At 41.2% G+C, this 21,288-nt stretch overlaps 3 protein-coding genes across 4 annotated transcripts; 1 reads left to right on the top strand and 2 right to left on the bottom strand.

Annotated features, from left to right (window-relative positions):
* The first annotated feature begins 2,252 nt into the window (after positions 1-2,252).
* On the top strand, positions 2,253-4,835 carry fgl1b (fibrinogen like 1B). Its single transcript, XM_030792222.1, has 7 exons — positions 2,253-2,312; positions 2,410-2,644; positions 2,746-2,905; positions 3,044-3,138; positions 3,227-3,315; positions 3,526-3,716; positions 4,652-4,835. The coding sequence occupies exons 1-7, from the start codon at positions 2,253-2,255 to the stop codon at positions 4,833-4,835; spliced, it is 1,014 nt and encodes a 337-aa protein (XP_030648082.1).
* Positions 4,836-5,809: 974 nt separating this feature from the next.
* On the bottom strand, positions 5,810-12,041 carry thsd1 (thrombospondin, type I, domain containing 1). Its single transcript, XM_030792582.1, has 5 exons — positions 11,953-12,041; positions 10,769-10,981; positions 8,214-9,200; positions 7,796-7,954; positions 5,810-7,666 (listed from the first exon to the last, which is right to left on the bottom strand). The coding sequence occupies exons 2-5, from the start codon at positions 10,821-10,823 to the stop codon at positions 6,237-6,239; spliced, it is 2,631 nt and encodes an 876-aa protein (XP_030648442.1). The 5' UTR covers positions 10,824-10,981; positions 11,953-12,041; the 3' UTR covers positions 5,810-6,236.
* Positions 12,042-13,354: 1,313 nt separating this feature from the next.
* vps36 (vacuolar protein sorting 36 homolog) lies at positions 13,355-20,771 on the bottom strand. Of its 2 annotated transcripts, none has more exons than XM_030792604.1 (14): positions 20,631-20,771; positions 20,286-20,354; positions 19,999-20,069; positions 19,279-19,393; positions 18,899-18,988; positions 18,355-18,441; positions 17,463-17,495; positions 17,286-17,363; positions 16,696-16,830; positions 15,827-15,892; positions 15,348-15,412; positions 14,686-14,770; positions 13,890-13,966; positions 13,355-13,787 (listed from the first exon to the last, which is right to left on the bottom strand). In XM_030792604.1, exons 1-14 carry the CDS (start codon positions 20,724-20,726, stop codon positions 13,706-13,708), a joined length of 1,149 nt encoding a protein of 382 aa, XP_030648464.1. In that variant the 5' UTR covers positions 20,727-20,771; the 3' UTR covers positions 13,355-13,705. The 2 variants fall into 2 exon arrangements, with proteins under 2 accessions (XP_030648464.1, XP_030648465.1); XM_030792605.1 differs by having other exon boundaries at positions 20,658-20,771.
* Between the last annotated feature and the right edge of the window lie 517 nt (positions 20,772-21,288).

Raw genomic sequence — 21,288 nt, 5'->3', positions numbered from 1 at the left:
GATCAAACGCACACACAAAAATACTTCTAATAACGAGATACTTACCTCTATAATGTGGTGATGTTCAACTTATATTGAATTAAGTCGCAGATCTTGCGTTGGGTAACTTGCTGTATAACTAGGTCTTTAAAAGATGGGAAACTGCGCGGATCTTGAAAGTTTGGGGTAACCTGACCTTAATGGAGAGATTCAGAGGAATTACTGAACTTTGAAAGCTATGCTCAATAATCTATATTTTATGAGTAGTCTTAACGCGTTTGGTTGTTTGTGACGTAAAGAAATGCAAGAAAATGTGATAATACAAACCAGACACGGCAGCGTAAACCATATGAACAGCACTCGAGGAGGGGTGAATTTTTTTTTGTCTTTCCTTTCACAGCTCTTGTTTTCTTCTTTTCCCCAGCCGCAGTATCTGGCAGCCTAAACTCATGCTCGCCACACGTTTATAAATGATTTCCCTACTTTCTACCTATCCATTGTTTTCTTTACGAGCAGCCTCCTCGCTGTCTTGTGACTTTTGGGAGGATACTACGAAAAACGATCAAAGGTTGTTGGTCTTGGTATTTTCGTTCCTTCTATCCACAGTTATTCCGCCCCGTCTCTGCAAACGTAGCGGTTTTGAACTTCCTGATGCGCCTGACGCTGTTGCCTGCATAGCCCCATAGCTTGAGAAGTCTTTTGAGCGACCTATCACATAGAAAGTCTTCAGCTGAGAAATTCATCACAATTTCGCAATCGTTTGTTTAAATACGGAAAGTGTACTGAGAGATTTTTAAGTCGAGTGTTTTAACTTGGTCGTCTCAGAAAACGCCCCAAAGAAAATGTTGTTCCAAGGGGCGTTGTGGCCGGGGCAGGTAAAGTCTGGCCCTCAGCATTGTCTCAGAGTTGAACGTGTTTTTAAGTAAATTTTATCTGTCAGTTATCTTAATATCATTCAGAACTTCAACAAAGTTAGATATAGGGACAATTGTATTGTCTTTCATGTGATAACTACCTGTGTTCTGGCTCCAGTTTTCATGAAATGTATTTTGTTGTCTTTTAAGTTAAATGCCTATTTTACCCTAACCCTAACCCCAACAGAGTTTTGATGGTTTTTGATATAAATATTTTTATAACTACCAAGGAGCTGTACAGTTACTTTCCAGTTACTCTTAAATCAGTTTACAAAATGATAAGAAAAGGATTTGTGACATGAATTTGTCAGCCAATAAAATATTTTGCTCACACTTGACTGTGTACTTCCTGTATCACTTTTCTGAAATTGTAATAATGATGACTTTTTATACATGAGGTATTTCCACATGATTTGATTCTAAGCTCTGTGTGTGTGTGTGTGTGTGTGTGTGTGTGTGTGTGTGTGTGTGTGTGTAAGTGTGTGTTTCCTTAAATCATGCTTAACTAGTAAAAAAAAATTTTTTAAAAAGGGGGAGAAATTCAGTAGCAGGCATGGTAGACTGGCCGTAAACAAAAAACAGCAGGTTCTCAAAGAATGGCTGAGCAAAGAAAGAAAAATGAAGTGTTTCGCAAGCCGGTGTAATTTGTCCAGCCCCCTTCCTTGCTTAATATCCTCCACTGCCATGTTTCCCCCCTCCTGAGCTAAACCTAACGATTCATGGGTCTAACTTGGACTTTTACCTTGCTTCATGTATCACAGCTTCTTCATAAGAGTCAAACATGCAGTAATCCAAATTGAAGGATTAGAATGTAAGACCAGTTCCAGAATCCACAAAAGAGCTTAACTGTTAGAATCTTCATGCATATCTGGACCAACCATTCTTTCCCATCATAACTATAGTTTGGATGTGTGTGTATATATATATATATATATAATTCTATTTTTTTGCCAATATTTGTGAAAAGGAGCAAAAAAATAAAATTTCAGAGGCACATGGAATGCTAGGAATGGGAAGAGGTGAGACATTGCTCCCTCAGTAGATCTAATGCGGACCAGGTGGAACTAACTGCCCCTATAAATAATGCAAGTAAAAGTCGTGGAAGGTATTTCATTTGCACCTGAACTGGTGGAGGGTAAAGAGCAACTTCTCATGAAATAATGGTAAGTAGGCTTACAGTGATAGATTTGTTCTCCCTCGTTGAATCTAAGCAAATATTTGCAATGGAAGATGTTTATATTCGTTAAAATTATGAGAAAATAGAACTGGATTATGAGTACATTATGTGGTAATATATGGTGATAATTTGCGCAGTGCTGTTGATCTTCTTTTCTCTGTCAAGACCGTTCACTGATGACCATGTTACTGATGCTATTTACGTTCATCGCGTTCTTTGCTGCTGCGTCACCACGACTCTCAGTGCGTATTTTATGGTTTGTTCTTTCCATGGTAATATATTTTCTATCAAAATATATACTACATATGAAACAAAATATGTATTTTCTTTACCAACCAGGATGACGTACATTGTGATCTGGAGTACACTGCGCTCAAGAAAAACATTCGCGAACTTGAAAACAAGCTCTTGATCGGTGCGTGGAGACTGACGCATCTGCGCGCACATAGACACTTCAAGACACCTTCTGGAACACAGCCGATCACGAAACCAAACGTGACGGACAATGAACACGAGACTGAAAACTTACCGAAGTTACCAACCACCGCTGGGAGCATTATCGTCTATGACAGAGGTGATGCACTGTGTTCTGTCGCTTCTCCTTGCCGTAAATGTCATACATCCCGTGAGAGCCATGGTAATAATTGTTTACATCTTCATAAATCTCGTCTTCAGATTGTTCACAGCTGTTCGACAGACTAAGGCCTGTGAGTGGATTTTACCGAATTAAACCGAAACCATCGGTCGAACCGTTTCTTGTGTACTGCGACATGGAGGACGGAGGTGGCTGGACAGTCATCCAGAAGAGGCGCAATGGGAGAGTAGATTTCAACAGGTGCAGCGTGCGCCTGAACAGACATGTAGTTTCACCCAAACAGGCATATTAGAGCTGTCATAACTCCGCTGTTTTTAACTGTGGACCTATCCCATTTTGAAAGCTGTTTCACATGCATTTGAATTTATGTTTTTAAAGAGAGTGGGCAGATTATAAGGATGGATTTGGCAATTTCAAACTAAGAAATGATGAATTCTGGCTGGGAAATGACCACATCCACTCGCTACTTGGAGGTAAGTAACAGCTTATTAAACTTATACTCATTTAATGATAATTTGACATTTGAGCAGCACTGAATTCATTTTAACTTTAACCCCTGAGATGAGAACCTGATGAAGATCGATCTGATGGATTGGAATGGAGACAACACATTTGCTCTGTATGAGAATTTTAGAATATCAGATGAGAAGGTAAGTTTTTAAGACCAGTTAAAAGGCCAAATAATTGACAATTACAACTTCTGTTGGAGGATTCCCAACAATGAAATAATCATCTCTCTCCAGTTCAGTCACAAATACAGTTTCTCCTGCAGCTGTAACCAAGATTGTCATCTAAATGTTCTATCTCTGGTTTTTGCGTCCTTTGCATTTGCTGTCCTCGTCTGCATCTCGTTCGACCAGGATAAATACAGGCTGCACTTTGGCCTGTACAGTGGTAAGGCAGGAGACGCCCTTTCTGGAGGTGCTGGGATGGTGCAGCAGTGGTCAGCTTCCCACAGCGGCATGCAGTTCAGTACTAAAGACCAAGACAATGACCGTTATCTCCAGGGTAGCTGTGCTTCAGAGAACAATGGAGGCTGGTGGTTTAACAGGTGAGGAATGTAGACACAAAGTCTCAGATATGTGGTTCATGCCATGACATCATTGGCTTCATCTCTGTTTTTGGCCTTTCATTTGATTAAAATCAAATGAAAATCAAATTGTTTCATTTGATTAAATGGCCACACATGCACACATCAGTTATTTTGACCTCATCCACATTTGTTTTTAATTCAATGTGATTCAATGATTGACTCAGTGATTCAATGTGAACTCAAATGGGAATCAAAATAGGCTGTGACGTGTGTCTCAGATAGACCTGGCTCAAATAGGCATTTGAATGACTGGGCCAAGTTTTATGGCAGGACTCCTTTACCTTGAAAACAAGCACTGGGGAGTATTTGGAGCAGGGCATCTCTCAAAACTCTTCAGCTAAAAAACCTTGGTGTGATTTGTGACTCCAGTCTCTCACTGGTCACTCATATCAAAAACACAATCACATTACACATTACACATTGATTGCGTTACACCTGTCCTGGCCTCCCGTCATTGGCTCCCAATTCATGCAAGGGCGGATTTTACGGTCCTCTCATTAACAAATAAAATTTTATATGGGCTTGTGCCTTCCTACCTGTCTGACTTAATTACACCCTGTAACCCCCCTCGCACCCTGCGCTCTCAAGATTCTGGACTATTAGTCCTTCCAAGAGTTAAGAGGAAGTCCTCTGGCAACCGAGCCTTTTCCTACCACTCTCCCTTCCTTGGGAATGGTTTACCTACAGAAGTCAGGGAGGCAAACTCTCTCCATACCTTTAAAACCAAACTAAAGACTTATCTATTTTCTCAAACTTATGGATAATATCATTTTGATTTGATTTTGTTATATGTAAAGCCCATTGAGACTATAAATAGTGCTATTGGGCTCTAAATAAACTTTTATTATTGTTATTATTATTATACTAAGTACCTATTTGACATTTGTCTACAGGTGTCATGCTGCCAACCTGAATGGGAAGTTTTACAGAAAAGGAGAGTACAAAGCCAAGTCTGACAACGGTGTGGTGTGGGCAACCTGGAAGGGTTTTTGGTACTCTTTGCGACACACTACCATGAAGGTCAGACCCAGGCTCTTCTTGGACAGCCTGGGGAGCGGAGCTGGACCCGAAGAGTAGATGTACACCATGCGGCTTTCAGTAATAAGCCCAATTATTAATGAATTTGATAGCTGCAGCAGTAACAGCTCATGTTAAACCGGTAGTGTAACATGTAATTGCTTTGTTAATGCACCAAGTCAGTATTGATTTTATTCCTTTTTGTCTCTTTATTGAGGAGATTCTCTATTAGATTTATTCCATCAGACCTTAAAAGGCCATTGAAATTATTCCATTTGGTAGGTCTAACTTGCCTTTCCCCAAAAGAAATAAGTTTATTGGCTTCTCATAGCCTGCATCTGGCATATAATCAGTCAGGAAACCAGCTAACTTTACAAATTTAACACTGAGAAAGAACTTCATTTTCAAGGGTGACCTCTGCTGAACACACAACCTCTCTATGAGTCTCCCAAGTGTATCAATAAAATCTTTTTAAGCTTATTGCTTTCATTTAGCATCGTGATCAGCCAGGTCAAAAGAGTGAGCGCCATTTATAATGTAGCTCACTCCAAATGTGAGATAATTGGGACAAGTCTGCATGTCATAAACCTTCTACTCCTCAAGACTTAGAAGTTTTTAACAGATGGAACTCTTATCTGATTGTATCTGCATACAACAGTGTGAACCTGTCATTAATCGTCAATAAGTATAGTTCAATAAATGGGCATTGTAAAAACATACTGTCCTAGTCCTTTCTAAATACAATGAGGTACTGTCAGGGTTTCATTTTCCCCCAAATAAACTATATATTATTCCAGTGGCACTGATAAGAGGAAATGCTATACACAATACACTCAGACATAAGGGGCTATATGCAGAAATAATAAAACACAAAAAGAAATGATGTCAAACTGTTATAATAAAGCACATACAATTATACAAACATAATATTAATGATGAGAAACTTCAGTCAATGCCGTAAAGAATTGTGGTATGCCATTTTCCAGTGTGAAATGTCTCAAACAGTGACTTTTGTCTCTGGGCACTGAGGTAAAACGATTTTGTTTTGGTCATATTTGTTAGGATTATCGTACACTGTCCCTGAGATGGGTCAAAGTGGCCCTACAGGTAGCCTCAGTTTCAGTCCAGTTTAGATTCATTGGAAGATGAGTGTTGTGCCAGCAAGTAATGGTTCTGAGCTATGATTGAATTCAGATGCTAAATTACAGCAGGGGAGTTTGCAGAGGCAGGATTTTTCTGTTAGCTTAATTCACAAATCAAGGCTGTTGTTTTTTTGGCTGTTTTGCTACTGGACAGCTTTAATTTTTACCTCAAATTATTTGGCTTGGTGAGAAATCCTGCATCGTGGAATACCTGACACTTCCCCTTAGAGTTTCTTTGTGAGATGGATCTGTCGTCGGTTTAACCTAAGTGCACCCACTCTCTGAGCAGGTGAGTTTCTGAACATTTAACCATCCTTATTCAGTCCTCCTCGCCCAAATAACCAGAGATGTCCATCATGCGCTGTTCAGACTCACTGAGGCCATAAGTAGAGTTGCTGTAGTCAGCGGAAAGGGGTAGACTACGACACCGGCCCCTGCGCTGCTCTGAGCTTGAGAACGTGGAGCTGCGTTGCCGGTGGCCAGAGGCTGACGAGTTGGCCTCTCGAAGCTTTCTGGCCAAGATGTTCCTCTGGATGGGTGAGGGCCCCCTTCTACTCCAGTTCTGTTCAGCCCTCTCAGCTCTGTCCAGGGCAAGAGACAGACCCTGCCCTCCAACATGACGATTGCTACTGGGTTCTGATGTACTGGTTGACCCTATTCCAGGCTTAATCGGTGCCGTAACACTGGATTTGCTTTCAGACTGGGATATCATAGGTTCTATCCAGGGTCGGCGCCTATGGTCAACCGAGTTATCGGGCATTCTAGGTTTGGACTGGGACCAGTATTCCAACTCTGGGATTGGGTGCTCCCATGCCTTGGTTCTGCAGCTACCCTCAGGAAGCTGTCTTGGTGCTACCTGAGTCATGCTCCTCTCCCTGAAAGGCCGTGGTGGGAGTTGCTGTTGCTGCTTGCTCTCGTGGAAGCTAGACGTCCTCCTGAAGTTTGGGTTCTTGGAATAGCCTAGTGTGCTCAGTTCTACCATTTCCACCCAGTCTGCTGTGCGGTCATAACGTTGAGAGCTTCCACTATTACCCAGGATTGGATCCCTTCTGGAGCTAAGTCTGTCAGGTAAGGTGGCAGATGTTTTTTGTGTCCAAGTGGTCTCTACAAATGGGGATTTGATACGGAAACGGTTGACGTTAGCATCTTCCTGGCTGTCGGTGTCTTGTGGTACTGGTGTTACCTCCACAGGGGTGGAAGCTGTGGCTTCCAACATGGTATCATCCACTGGACTTTGTGAGACATGATAAACTTGAGTGGCCTCCTTTAAGCCCTTCTTCTTCATCTCTTTCAACTGTTGCTGTGCTAAACGGTAGCCAAAAATTGGTGGCACAATCTTCTGGCCAGAAGGAGACATCCTCTCTGGATCTTGAGGAAGAGGCAGGGGAAGGGACAGACTCTGCTGATGGGTGAGTAGGGGTCTTTCAGATGATCCTGTGGTAGGGGAAAGGCTAAACCCCTTTTGAGGAGGGGCAGCCTGTAGGCTCTCGGAGAAGCTAGGTCTCTGCAGGCTATGTCCACATATGGATGCCTCATCAGAGTTCTTCCTGCCACTGGGAGAATGCATGGAACTACGTCGCACTGAACTGCACTTGGGAGTGTGGCACAGCTTCCTCCATACTGTGATAAGAACAGTGGCAAGGATCACAGCCAGACACAGAGAAATCCCAGCTACAGCCATAAGATTCCCTCCAAGGGGAGAGACCACAGCTGGTGGAGGTGTCACAGAAGGAGAGAGTTGGGGTACATCTGAAAAGGACAGAAATAAGATTTTCAGATGCTAAAATTTATTCTATTTTTTGCTGATACTGAAAACTCACAGATTTGTATCTGCTATTTCTGTATTTGTTATTAATTATTTTTTAATAGTATTCCTACCAGTGCAGTCCTCCAGTGAGCAGTGAGATTGCTCCCTCACCATACCAGTGCAGCGCATGCCACCACCAGAGGGCACCAGACACTCACGGACACGTTCCCTCACACCCTCTCCACAGGTCACGCTGCAGCCGCTCCATGACTGCCAAGGGCCCCAGGTCTCTGTCCACAAGTAACACAGACAGGATGGGGGAACCTTTTTTAAACTTCACTGATCAAATAATTGGATGTGATGACAGATACATACAGTATTATCTTAAAAGCCCACTCACTTGGTTACAACTTTTACAGGAAACAACACAACCACTGTAAAGCCGATATACTAATTTATGATTAAATGCCTACTTAAGTCATTACTTTAAACATTAATTTCCATAACTTTGCAAAAAAAAAAAAAAAAATGCTTAACAGCAATGCTCACCAGAATTCCTCTGCACAATGACGCACGTCTGAGCTCTGCTGTGAGCCTGACTGTAGATTAACACAAAGTGAAAACAGTACTTATTCTTGCCAAGGTCGAACACAGAGCAGTTAAATTCCGTTTCATTCTGTCCGTGCGTGAACCAGTTGTAGGCCAAATGAGACTGTTTACCCACCTCCGTGCCCACAGCGGTAGCAGTAGCTGTCCTGGTCTCCTCCCGGTACAGCACCACCTTCCCGCTAGTGACCGCACAGGGTGGGCTTACAAGACGCACCACAACGGTGCTGTCACAACCACTCTTGTAAATATTGTCCACCAGCAGTTTATAGGAGAAGATGCGAGACAGATAGACAGGTCCTGGGCTTTTAATGTCCTGTTCGGTGTGTGGAGATTTGAGGGACACTTGAATGAAGTCCTGCTCCGTAAGATGGAGGGCACAGTCAATCTCCACATGCTGGGACTTCACTAGTTTGATGTCATGACGTCTACGGTCCCGCACTTTGTCAATGGTCTGAGTCCCAATTTGGTTGTGCTCCAAGTAGCTAACCTCCAGGTAGAGGGATGTTGCCCTGCTGTCTGAGCAAGCATGGAAGTCATTATTGGTGAACACACCAATCTGGAAGGCACTGGAACTGTGGTTACTAGTACGGTCCACTGAGATATGAAATGTTGGCCACTGGACATACAGTTCTGGGCTCCACCACCAGATGGTGCTTCTATTTGTGGTGTCACCTGAGTCCATTGTTTGCATAAGTCTAAATCTGAAATGACCAGCATAAAGGAAACAGGAACAGTTGAACTCCAGTGAGCCCTCTGACTGGTTTGAAGAGATATGTCTGGTAAGCACGGTGACATTTTTATTCATGTCGACTAAATGAACGGTCATCTCTCGGCCAGTGGTATTGCTGTCAGTGTGGTACTCCACAAAGACACTGGCATTGCTCAGAGCAGTGTGGACAGAGGGCCAGAGGTTAATGCCAGCTGTAACTAAAGCAGAGACACGATACAAAACATTAATTCAGGAGCACTTACAAACCTAAAGATGATCTGCATCAACTTAATGTATTTTCACCTCAAAATACAGAACTGTATTCGTATATTTGCTCCGGACCAAGGCTTGGTTAACCCATTCCTAGAGAAGCAAAGTCCTGCTGGTTGTCAGTTTTATCCTACAACTGTGGTCTCTAAGTGGATGAGGATACACTGATCTCCCAGGTAAAAATGAGCCACTAATCATGAGCAGCAAAAATCAATACGACATCAAAACACCACAGAAAGCTTTGGGAACCCTGTTTTAGGTCATGACTCCTTTGGACTATAGTAACTTTCAGTTTTCAATGTTATGTTGTGCTATGCTCACTGTTTTGCAATTCATACTGTTTATCATATTGAGAGCCTAATAGAACTGTACATTGTGCATTTCTTAATTGTACTACTTTTGCTCTACATTAAGAAAACTGTAGCTTGTCATAACTGCCTTAGATTAAAAATAAGAATCAGAAGGTACAGAATCAGCTTTAACCAATACAGTCTCAGGCCTTTCAGTGTATATTACTGCAATATTTTGCTTTTTTTAAATGTAATGTAATTTATGTGGTAAAAGGAATAAGGTCTCTCAAAAATCTCAGTAAGGATATGGGCATAATTTCTTATGGAAGCATTTGAATGCAATTTTTAACATGTGAAGTTTATTAAACCTCTTGTTTCAATGATTTACTATTTTTATATTTTCTACTATTATAACACAAGCATGTTGTACCCTGTTAAGCTCTGATCTGAAGCACAAGGATAGTTCAAGTCAGTGGTGCAAAACACTTAGAGGAAATACATCCATTCAGTATTTTGTCCATGTGTGCAAAGGAACACAGTTAAAATCCTTTGACACAACAATAAACTTTAAAGTACAAACGGTTCCTTTTAAAAGAGTCTCTTCATCCCTCACAATCACTTGAAGAGCCATTGTGATTTAGAAATGCCGCTGTGTATAGGTCACTTCCTGAAAAAAGAAATCTATCCGAGGGAAAAAAAAAAGTGGGCAGGAAAACTAACTGACCCTCCCTGCTCTTCCTTCTTCAACTGAGTCTCCCTCAGAGAGGAGTAAGAGCTGGTCAGCACTGACCTTCAAACTTTTCTGGCTCGAGGAGCTCAGGACTAATGGGTGCGTGAAGCGAAATACACACAAGTGATGAAAGATAAGGGTTCACATCCACCTTTTTTTCCTTCTTTATCATTTATTTATAATATCTGCAGCAGAATAACCCTTCCCAGGAGGTTACTGACATGAGGCCAAAGCGGTGCGAGTTGCTTCCCAGCTGAAATTATGAATCAGTGTTAAACTAAAGAAGAAAACAGTGGATAAGAACCTTCTTCTTTCATTAGTCATCATCAACCTCCACATTAGCTCATTACTAGGTGGAGCATAAGAACAGAGAAACTGTGATTTTTCACAGAGGATCTTTGTTTTGATGTATATGCAGCACGAGTGTGCGTTTATGTGGACGTGTCTGCGTGTGAACACATTACGTGATAAGTTTGCAACCAAAGAGATCACTCACCGAACCCCATGAGCGCTAGCAGAAAAGGGAGCACTGAGGCGCACTCCTGTGTCATTCCGATAAATGAGCACCCCGTTTTCTCTCACTCCTCTTCACCCTCCTCCTCTGCCATTCACGCCCAGTTAGTTACAGAACAAATCAGCGTAAACCTTTTAAACCCGGCTTGAGTGGAATACATGTGCATCTGTGCTGGTTGCATCCCAGAGACCTGGGCTAGACATGGAAGCATCAAAAGAACGGTGTAATTAGTTCTATTTTTGTTCCATATAGTTTATCCAAAAGAATAAAAATGGAATAGAGTTTTATGGTGCACATGAAAACAAAGTTTGAATCTCGTTTCTCTCTTCAATAGACCAAACAGGCATTCCCTGGAGATTCATTTTACCCATGTATACTGTTTTCTTTCTTTTTTTTTGTCCGGAAAATATAACGCTTTTCCCCTCGGAAACCATTAATCTCCCCATAAGATTGAAACTTCGGTGCCAATCCCATCATTCAAATCACAATTCTTGCCCGTGCCATCAAAAATAACAATGTTATTATACTGAAATGATATGTAATATAATTGATTTACATAAGACTTGATAATGACAGATTGATAAAACTGAGCGGTTAAGCAGAAAAGCTTTTCATGCCAACGCTATTCTTTTTTCCACATTTATACGACTGAGTACTTAAGGTGGAAGTGAGATTAAAATTTGTTTTCTTTCTTCCTTCCTCTCCTCCTCTGTAATATTGGAATCACACTCCCTTTATTCCACCTTCGAGATTAGACATTAAACCACTAACAAAACATTCATGCCTACATCATTAAAAGAGACAGATAATGTGTTATTGGACAAAGATCACTGACGGTATATAACGATATCCAACTCTGACACATTTTCCATTTCTTTCTTTCTTTTTTTTGTATTTTCATTTTCAGCACTCGCAATATGTCGCGGTATATGCTCAGGCAATGTAGTCGCTACGAACTGTGCTACTCACTGCATTGTTCAGAACTATCAAAAATATAGGCCTGTATACGTATATTTAAATAAAACATACTTAAAATACATATTGTTGTTATAGTCTCTCAATTTTCAATTACTTGTTTTTTTACGAGCAGAGACTGTCAAAATGCCACTGATAAATTACGCATAAATAACAGCACAGTATGAAATATAATTTTTTGAGTAACTTACTATTCCTGGCGAGTGCACAAAACTCTCACGTATCAAATAGTCAACGGAGTGTCATCTCTGCTCTTGGAGATTAGAGACGATCAGCGGGACCTCTCGCTGCACGCTGATGAAAGCCAGCCCGTATCTGCGGACAACCGTTGTCCAACATAACGACCATGACCGCGCTTTCCCGTGCTCCCCCTATCGGCAATTACGGAGCTAATTAAGTTAAAGTGCGGCTTTGGATTCAGGGAAAACAATTTTGTTTGACCATTCATTTTGTACAGTAAGTTGCATATGATGTCGATTTATCACTTACCGTTTCTCTAGGGAGCACGCTGCGATACTCTATGAATGTAACAGTATATTCCCACAGAGATATCCACTGTCACAAGACAAATATTAAGCAATCTTCAAAAGAAAGAGAAAAAAAAGCTCAAAATTCCAGAAATGTCTTTGTTAAACAACTGTAGAAGTAAAACCAGAGCAACAGAGTGAGTTAGTTCATTTCATTTCACAGCAATTTACAGCTGTCCATCACCGCAAAACGGTCGGAACTACAAACATTGATCTTTGCATTACCTACATAGAAATATTGTCTACCATTACAAATGATAACCTATCAGCAGAATCAGGGTTCAAATTACCAGGGGGCTGGGGGGCTGACACTCCTAATTAAGACTTGGACCCTCCCAGAACAGGTAAAAACAAAATATTTATATATCCTATGCTATATAGCCCTGGAGAAAAAGTTGAACCCCCTCCCCCCGTTGTATAATTCACACAGAATGGCTGTCATTACCATGTCCCTCAAAGACAAGGACAGACACATACTTATGTAGCAACCTGTGATGCCTTCTCTACTTTTCGAAGCATGACTGATATCCAAATACAACTCCAGCATCCAGAGAGATCACATCTTTAATATAGGCCAAAATTGTGCATCAAAGGAACATAATCTGTATTTTATATGTATATGTGTGTGTATGTACACTTGATTAAAACATTTTGCATACACTTTGAGAGTAATAAATACTGACAAAGAGGAGACCAACGTTGTCAAAAAGTAATTTATTTAATAGTCAAGTTTTAAGGCCATTAACAGTAAGTACAATTGATCTGACTATATTAAGCATGTCACTTGTAGAACAGACAGAAAACAACCTATGGGACCATAATGTTTGGTGCTATTCTGTTGGGATCAGCACTGTTAATAGGTGCAGCATGAATGACATCCATAAAACTGATATCAACTTGAAAATATACAGCACTGAATCAAGAGAACTCAAGTGTTCTATTATACAACTAAAAATGTCCTTACTACTCATGTTTTGGACTGCAGACCTCTCATTTTGCTAACCAGGTCCCTTTGTCTAGTTTTAGGGGGGTGGAAAGCGGGGGGGGGGGGGGATGGGGGGGGTGAACTTCCTGAATTTGCATAAAGGACCGTTCCACCATACAAAGCTGGTAACATTGATTTCTTCACAGCCTTAGAAGATTATGTAAAATGAAAAAAGTACCCTGGTGAACATTACTGAATCTTTGCACATGTTGAAACTGCACAGCTGTGAGGAGGAGAAAGAAAGAGAGCACCAGAGAGAAAGAAAGAGGGAGAGAGAGAGAGAGAGAGAGAGAGAGAGAGAGAGTGTGATGGGGGGTCCAGGGAGGAAGAGTTTTAGAGCTCCACTCCCAGTTTAAAGGACAATCAGCTCCCTTAGGCTGGGCCTGAGGGGCCTACAGGAAAGGAACATTGATAAAACATTGGCCGAACGTGTCAAAACAAATTGGGATAAAAACGAAGGCCTTCCACCGAGTCGTCCCTGCATAGATGTCCCATTTTTTCTGCCAGCAGCAACCTGACAAATACAGAAAAAGACAAAAACAAATGACATTCTCCTTGGAACAGACGAAAGAACAACGTAGTAGTAGAACTAAACATGAGACGCTGGGCTTAGTACCTCTCTTTGGCTAGAAGAACAGACAGTCCTAGAAGCTTGGCAAACTCTTCAGCAGTGAGTGATCCCTTCTCAGACACCTGGAAAAATGAGAAAACACCAAGATTACGGAACAAAAAAGATAACTCATGCATGTTTTTTGTTTTTCAGTTTAACTCCTGTGTTTTCTCTCCATCCGACAAGACAAATAACCATGCAAATGCAATAAGAAGAGTTTTGGCCAGGACCTCTCTCGTTCTTTGGCTCTGCTGTAATTGGCAGACGGACGTTATATTGTCCTGCCTGGGTTTAAAAGGTTAGAATCCTTCTTGCTTGGAGATGTTTGGTTATCTTCAGCTATGTAAAAAACATTCCTTTTGAACCGCATGTGCCTTGGACTCGGTGTTGATGGAAAATTCTAATTGGACACGCCTTACGTGCACACTCCAGCGTTTCAACCCAAAACACAATTTCCTTTCTCCCCGGGACACATCTGTTGATGAGGTCTTGTCCAAAAAACTTTGATCCATCACACTTAACATCTCTTTGGGGAAGATAACAGCCCACGAGCAAGGGTGGCTGTTCCATATAAAAGACCACTACCAGAGGAAAGACATGAGGAGACAGGGTTTAATGGGGAAACCCTGTGGAACTGTGGTTGGAGACAGACTCCGCGATCTAAGTTTCTAAACCCGTAATTAAACGTGAAAACCGAGCGCCTGGGAAACGCAGTGCAAGGCTGCTCTGAGTGAAATTACAGATGGAATTATATTAGTGGACTGCCGAACCAGGGTAAAGTGTTCATTTAACACACACTCACATTATCTAACGCAGAGGCTATCATCTCCTCCTCGCTGTGAGACTGCAGCTGAACAACCATGACTCCGCTATCGAACACCCGTAACCTAAAGAGAGAGAGAGAGAGAGAGAGAGAGAGACAGAGAGAGAGCTCATGAGGGTTCAGATTTAGTGAATCTATCCGTCTTGATTATAAGCCTATTATCTATTTAAGCATAAACTCCAGTGATAAACAGACTTCTACTGGAGGGAAGAGCATCCACTGAAGGCCACATTAAAATGACTGAACAGCACTTCTGTTCTTTATCCATCACCATTTGTCTGTGATGAATAATTCAGGACAGAGAACATGGTTTAATCTAATAACCCCAGAACAATTATCCTCATATTTCATCTCACAGCACTTGAACAAACATCCTGTAAATTTCAGCTCACTGTAGCTAAGACAAAGAGAACCAGGCTATCTGTGTGCGACCTTTCTTTATCCTGTAGCTGAATGCTACACTGAGATTGGTGTACTGTGCTTTTGTTTTCTTATGAAAGGTGGAAACTGAAGACGGGGTACGGGGCGGATATGCTCTTTGAAAACAGGAAGCTGGACAAGAAGTAGCTGATGGATTCCTCTCTCTCTCTCGCCAAACTTGGCCCCCTTCAGCCTGCTGTGTCACGCTGCAGCACTCTTACCTTAACGGAAGCTTCAGCGTCTCAAACATTTTACAGGCGTTCACCAAGTCCTCAGGAGAGAGAAGCTGAAGGAGAGAGACAGATGGATAAATAAATAAAAAATATAGCTAAACAGACAGACAGATAGATAGATAGAAGCAGAGAGATGACTGATATAACTAACAGTAAGCATGTTCTTTTTCAGTCCAGACTGCCATTCTATCAGAAGCCCTGCTCTTAATCCCACTAATCAGAGAGACAAAGATCAACTCTGATTAGATCTATAATGAAGAACCCTGATACCACTCTCAGGCTGGTCTCCAAGCCATTTCCTGCCCAAGGCACGAGTGCAGGCAGATTTCCTATGCTGTTCTCTCCAGCATGACAAGGTTAGTGACTTACACCTGTTATGTGTCAGTGTGATGGATTTAGGAACAGTACTACTCAGAGGTTATCTGGCCTCTCACATTACAACCACATGGGACACGGATCCAACTCACCTCCATCCCTCTGGCCCGATTAACCAGGCAGTAAACTTCAGTGAGAGCCATCATACCCCCACGCTCCTGAAACGAGAGAGAGAGAGACAGAGAGAGTTGACATTAACTGAAAGGTCTGGAACACAGTAGACAACATACTGATCATTAGTACAAGTGAATGAAAGGTCTGGCCTGGAATGACCACTGTGGGGGTTACAAATCCAAGACACTCCTCTGAGATCTCATGACTCAGGGTTAATCAACTCCACCTCTTCAATCCAAACTCAGTCCTATTTTTACCCCCTGACTTTTAGTCAGTTGTACAATTACTGTCATAATACCTGACTCCAAGGTAAAAAGGGGGGGGTGTGAAAGACACTCCCATTACTCAGGGAGTAACTGGCCTTTAAGGACAATGAGATGAGTAGCTTTCCCTATCAGAATTCCTAATCTGACAGGACTATCATGCCATGCACCTCAGTAAATCCTCTCAAAGACTTTTTCGATCTGCTGGTGAAATACTCCTCCAACAGAGCACCAACTGAACGTTACATTTCCCTGACACAGAGCCGACACATTAGACAGCCTCTAGAGACTTGACTACTGCTGATGTTACAATCCTTTAACCCCGCCTTCAAACCTAAGACCTCCTCGAAATGATAGTCAAATTCAAATGTAACATACAGTTTGTTTTTACTTTGAAAAACTCGGCATTCATGTCTTCAATAATTTTATGACAGGTTCTTTACAAAAAAAAACCCAGCTTTGCTACACAATGTTTTTCTTAACCATAAAACATAGCTTAGTTACCTGTAATAAATGAAGGGCTATCTACACAGTTTACACATATTATACACACCCACACACCAGAGAGATGACCATGTGTTTACCTCCAGTGGTGCCTGCAGCATGTCCCCCAGCTGTTTGGCCAGCTGCATGTGGTAGTGAGTGCCTGAGCCATGCGTTTCCCTGGTAACAGGGTTAGCAATACCCATGCTCAGTAAATAGGACTTGAAGCGGATTGTCTGTTAAAGACAAGATAAGTACAAGGAAAACATTTCAGTGTTTACCTGTCATTCACAGAGCAGGAGAAAAAAAAGTAAATACTGTCTGTACGTTACCACGGTAAGTTAATAAGTTAAATTAAAAAAAAGAAAAAGAAAAAAGAATGCGGTGTCATTAAATTTTTGAAGACAAAATTCTGTGAGGAACGTGTCATCTTTTAATAAAATGTTGGTGTACTTTAACGTTTTTAGCATGCAGATGGATAAGATATTTAAATCTGAGAGTGTTATGAACTAAAAAATAGTGGCTTTGGAGAACACACAGACTTGGAGTAGAGAAAGGACATCCCCAGAAAACAAGTCTAGAAAAAGAGCTTTTTCTCTCTTTTCTGGAGATTTCCTGAAAGACAGAGCCAAGACTAACAGTGAGCGGTAGAATCCCTTCGGTCAGGTCACGTCCGCCATTTTAACCTTACCTCATCTTCTGTGATGTCTCCCTGCTTGTCTTTGATTTTGCTGGCTATGGAACGAGACAGCTCCACCATTTCTTTGGCCTGAGAGAGGAGAGGATAAAATTTGGTTTTGGAAGAAGAGCAACACAGTGACGCTCAAAAGAAATGTTCAAAGAGAAATGAGGGAAATGATGGACAAACCTTAATCATAAGTTTACTGAGATCCTCAAACGCCTGGATGAAGTAAAGGGGGAAAAAAGGAGAATCAAGTGATGTGACAAACCACAACGGAATATGATGTACTCAGTCTGCATTGTCCAAATTACATTAAACAGCCGCATAGCTTCACCATGGTTCCTGTCACGAAGTGATTATTACTCCTAATACTTGGTGGTAGAACACTGTTGCCTTGAACTTGGTCACTGCGGATGTTGGGCCTGGCATTCTACAAAGCTGCTTTATGACAATGTCCATTATGTCAAATTGAATTGAATGGCCTGAGTAATACGAGACAATAGATGACTAAAACAGTGCCCAGTTCAGGTATTTTCCTTCTATATGCTTATATGAATTAGTGTTTTTGTCATTAGTGACCACTGCACGCCTCCAGATCAACAATGCATGAGTTGATATGATTTTCCGTGATATACTTTTTCTTTTCCATTCATTTGATATCGGCTCATGACTGATCTGGATTTGACCTTCACAAAATGTTCCGTTCTGGAGAGAACAACAGAGAAAGGCTGTGACTGGCAGATGAATACACAGGTACACACATTTAACAGGGCATTCTATTGCAATGCTAGCACCCTGCTGGCCTCTCTTATCTCAGCCCTCAGTCCTGTGAGGAAACCTTTGAAATCCCAAAGAATGTCAAGATGTCAGAGAGGTCCAGAAACAGGCACCCTCAACTAAAGCTCAGAGAATGTTCTGGACCGCAGGAGTGAATGATCGCTGTTATTCAATACTGCCGGCTACTGCTCTGGTCATCTCTTTAGCACGCCAAGCATCCATTTCTTTCTTTTTTTCTTTCTTTTTTCCTTTCTCTCTCTCTCTCTCTCTCTCATTCCCCCCTGCAATCACAGTCTTGCACCTCTGAAATGTTTTTGTCCGTTTCTTTCCTTTTCTCCTCTATCTTCCGCTCAATGCCCACTATCCCGACTGCGCGTGTCCTTCCTGCCTGTGGGACCCAAAAAAAAAAAAAATCAACCCTTTTGTCTCACACTCCCTCAGACAATTTTACACACACACACACACACACACACATACACAAACATGTACACAAACACAACAACACAGCGAGAGGAAGGAAAAGGGCTTGCCCATGCACCAAGTTTAGGCACAAAGCTATAAAATCCCTCAGTGCAATTCAAGAGGTGTTCTTTCAACCGGTTTAGTGACTTAACCAAATAAAAATAAACAAACAAATAAATAAAAAAGTAAACAAGCAAACTGCACTTTAATACACAAAATAGCATAAAGCATATGAAATAAGGTGGCGTCAGGTTATCAGCTAACAGCTGCACAATAAAAACCTTTAAAATGTGATAAAACTGCACCACCATGAGGGCAAAAACCTCACTGCATTATGAACTTGGTATTTTTGAGTGAATTCCTGCCTTTGTCTTCTCTCTGACCTGAGATCCTGTTGCCGTGGGAATAGGCTGAGATGCTGGAGTATTCTCCCACCTCTTCTGCGTCATCTCCTCCGTTAGTCGTCTGTAGAACTTAACACAGACTCTCAGTCATTTTACAACAGTCAAAATCATCCAGACAAACACTGCTAACATGAGAGTGACAGGCAGAGAGCCATTGTTTCAAGAGGGGGAAAAAATGCCAAACTAGAGTTAAAAAAAAAAAAAAATCAATATACAGGTAAAGAAATTAAACCAACTGAAATGTCCTCACTTCCACCACAAGCTGGTATTTAACATTTTTTGTTAATATCATATGAAAAATAAGAATCGCAACTGATACAAAGATTAACTCTCAATCATCATGTGATACAGGCATTTACCTCAATCTGCCCATGTTCCTTAAAGGACAGTTTGATGTAGGAGTACTTGCTGTGCTGGTACGGCCCTGGTTCTTTATTGGCAGAGGCTGGATGCAAGTGGATGACAATCTTTGCACTTTAGGATTCAGAGAGAGAGATACAGGTTACAACACATAACCTATATGCCTAACTGCTCAGCCTAATTCTTTAGTGCAATCATTATTCAGAATTAGCTTGTAATATATTTATAACAACTGTAGTTGTAGGAATGTACAACATCATAAACAAATAATACACTAAAAAGAAAGGAAAAAAGACGGAATGAAAGACACAGTAGGAAAGGTCAGGCACAGTAGGAAAGGTCAGGCACAGAAGGCACAAACCACAACCTGAGGAGCAGAGGAGAGATAGGGAATGGGTGGGATAGAGATGACGGAAGCTTGAATATGTGTTCTTGTAAGATGCTACAGAGGAACATGCATGTAAACTGTGGGGGAGTTTCAGACAAACTGCATAAAAGGTGCAGTCACCGACAGAACTCAAGCTGTAGGAAAGGGACAGTGTGGAGGAGGGTCTCAAGAGGAATGTGGCGAGAATGGGTGGAGTGAATAAATGAAACTGGAGCAAGTGGGAGGTGGGAGAAGGCATAAACCACAGGAGGATTGATAGTAAGTGGGTGGGGTTATGTATTGAAAATGTAATTAAACTAAGGAGCCAGTGCAGCTGTTGTAGCATACTTACCTTTTACCAATACCCGCAGCTTGTTCCTCAAAAAATATGATTTGTGACAGTGGTATAGCTATACAGCACTCCTGCAGAGAAACACAAAATGACATGATACAAGAACAAAATTGTACAGTATGTTCCACTGAATTGCTGATAGATGTTTTTGGCGGTCAGATACATTAACAACTGTATGAAAAATCACATACTGGTTTTCAGAGAATAGAGAGTGTTTTTTTTATAATGACAACTATTGAGTTTTCCTCCAGAGAATTTCAAACAGCGCTGCAAAGGCCATTACTTACATGATTCTTCTGATCTCTCCAAATTAACCGATGGGTGCTCAAGAGAACTACCCCAACATCTAGTTTAGCCTGTGGGGACACAACGAATTAATATATGTATATTACGGGCGGTCCCTGCAAGTTTGGATGAGATTTGATAATGGCTAGCTAAGGACCACGAGCAGCTGGGTGAGCGCAATACACGACTTGGGTTAAACTCGACTTAAGACAGCGTTAATGCTGTCAGCTTCAGGTCCGCAGGTATTTGACTAGTATCGTATGGTAGCGAGACTAAACAAAGTATCGATGCAAGACTTTTGAGCTGGTGAGTTAAAAAGTTCGCTAGCTACAAATAGATTAGAATACCTTTTCGTCTCCGTCGTACAGTCTCACACCTCTTTGTTGAATTACTAAAGTTTCGTTCATCTCAAGCAGTCCGTTTGACCACACGAATCGATCCATTTTGTCTTATCTTCCGCAAATCTAATAAATGTCTAATGTCTAATAAATCCGAAACAACTCAAGCATCTTGTTCCATGTTTACTTCCGGATAAGGTGTTCTACTACATGCCTGTCTAGATGTATGGGTAACCCCTCACAATGAGTACTTGGCGTCTAGAGTGTAAACATAATGCCATGAAATATCAAATTTCATTTGCTTATTAATTTGGACATGGTGAAAATTATTTACAGTTGTAACTATACAGCAGTATGCTTTGAGTACAAAATACGTAATATGTTAAATATGTTTTAAATATGTTGAGTACAAACCTGCGACATATTTCAAGTGATTGAGGCCCGTAATAAATCTAATTTAAAAAGCCATTCCAAGAGTTTCGCCTGCATATTTCACCATTTAATAAAACTCTATGTTTTAAAATGTTAAGATGTTTTCAGTAATTATAGCTTATTCCGTCGATTGTAGGTAGTTCTGTAGGTTGTACTTTTTAATGCTAAAATTGAAAAAAAAAAAGGAGTTCGGAGAAGGAAAAGTTCGAGTGGCTTTATATACAATGCAGTTATA

This window comes from Chanos chanos, chromosome 15, assembly GCF_902362185.1.
Source record: "Chanos chanos chromosome 15, fChaCha1.1, whole genome shotgun sequence".
Taxonomy (NCBI): domain Eukaryota; kingdom Metazoa; phylum Chordata; class Actinopteri; order Gonorynchiformes; family Chanidae; genus Chanos; species Chanos chanos.
This window is presented reverse-complemented; position numbering and strand designations above follow the sequence as displayed.

What these genes read in the sequence shown, in the direction of transcription:
- vps36 (XM_030792604.1), bottom strand. Translation starts at nt 20,726, where the DNA reads ATGGATCGATTCGTGTGGTCAAACGGACTGCTTGAGATGAACGAAACT. An exon ending in TCAGTAAACTTATGATTAAG is followed by an intron (nt 17,364 to 17,462) that starts GTTTGTCCATCA and finishes CTCCTCTCTCAG; the next exon opens with GCCAAAGAAATGGTGGAGCT. An exon ending in TGCTGCAGGCACCACTGGAG is followed by an intron (nt 15,893 to 16,695) that starts GTAAACACATGG and finishes CTCTCGTTTCAG; the next exon opens with GAGCGTGGGGGTATGATGGC.
- fgl1b (XM_030792222.1), top strand. Translation starts at nt 2,253, where the DNA reads ATGTTACTGATGCTATTTACGTTCATCGCGTTCTTTGCTGCTGCGTCA. An exon ending in CATTATCGTCTATGACAGAG is followed by an intron (nt 2,645 to 2,745) that starts GTGATGCACTGT and finishes TCTCGTCTTCAG; the next exon opens with ATTGTTCACAGCTGTTCGAC. An exon ending in GGAGGCTGGTGGTTTAACAG is followed by an intron (nt 3,717 to 4,651) that starts GTGAGGAATGTA and finishes ATTTGTCTACAG; the next exon opens with GTGTCATGCTGCCAACCTGA.
- thsd1 (XM_030792582.1), bottom strand. Translation starts at nt 10,823, where the DNA reads ATGACACAGGAGTGCGCCTCAGTGCTCCCTTTTCTGCTAGCGCTCATG. An exon ending in GCTAGCGCTCATGGGGTTCG is followed by an intron (nt 9,201 to 10,768) that starts GTGAGTGATCTC and finishes TCTCTGCTTTAG; the next exon opens with TTACAGCTGGCATTAACCTC. An exon ending in CTCACTGGAGGACTGCACTG is followed by an intron (nt 7,667 to 7,795) that starts GTAGGAATACTA and finishes TGTCCTTTTCAG; the next exon opens with ATGTACCCCAACTCTCTCCT.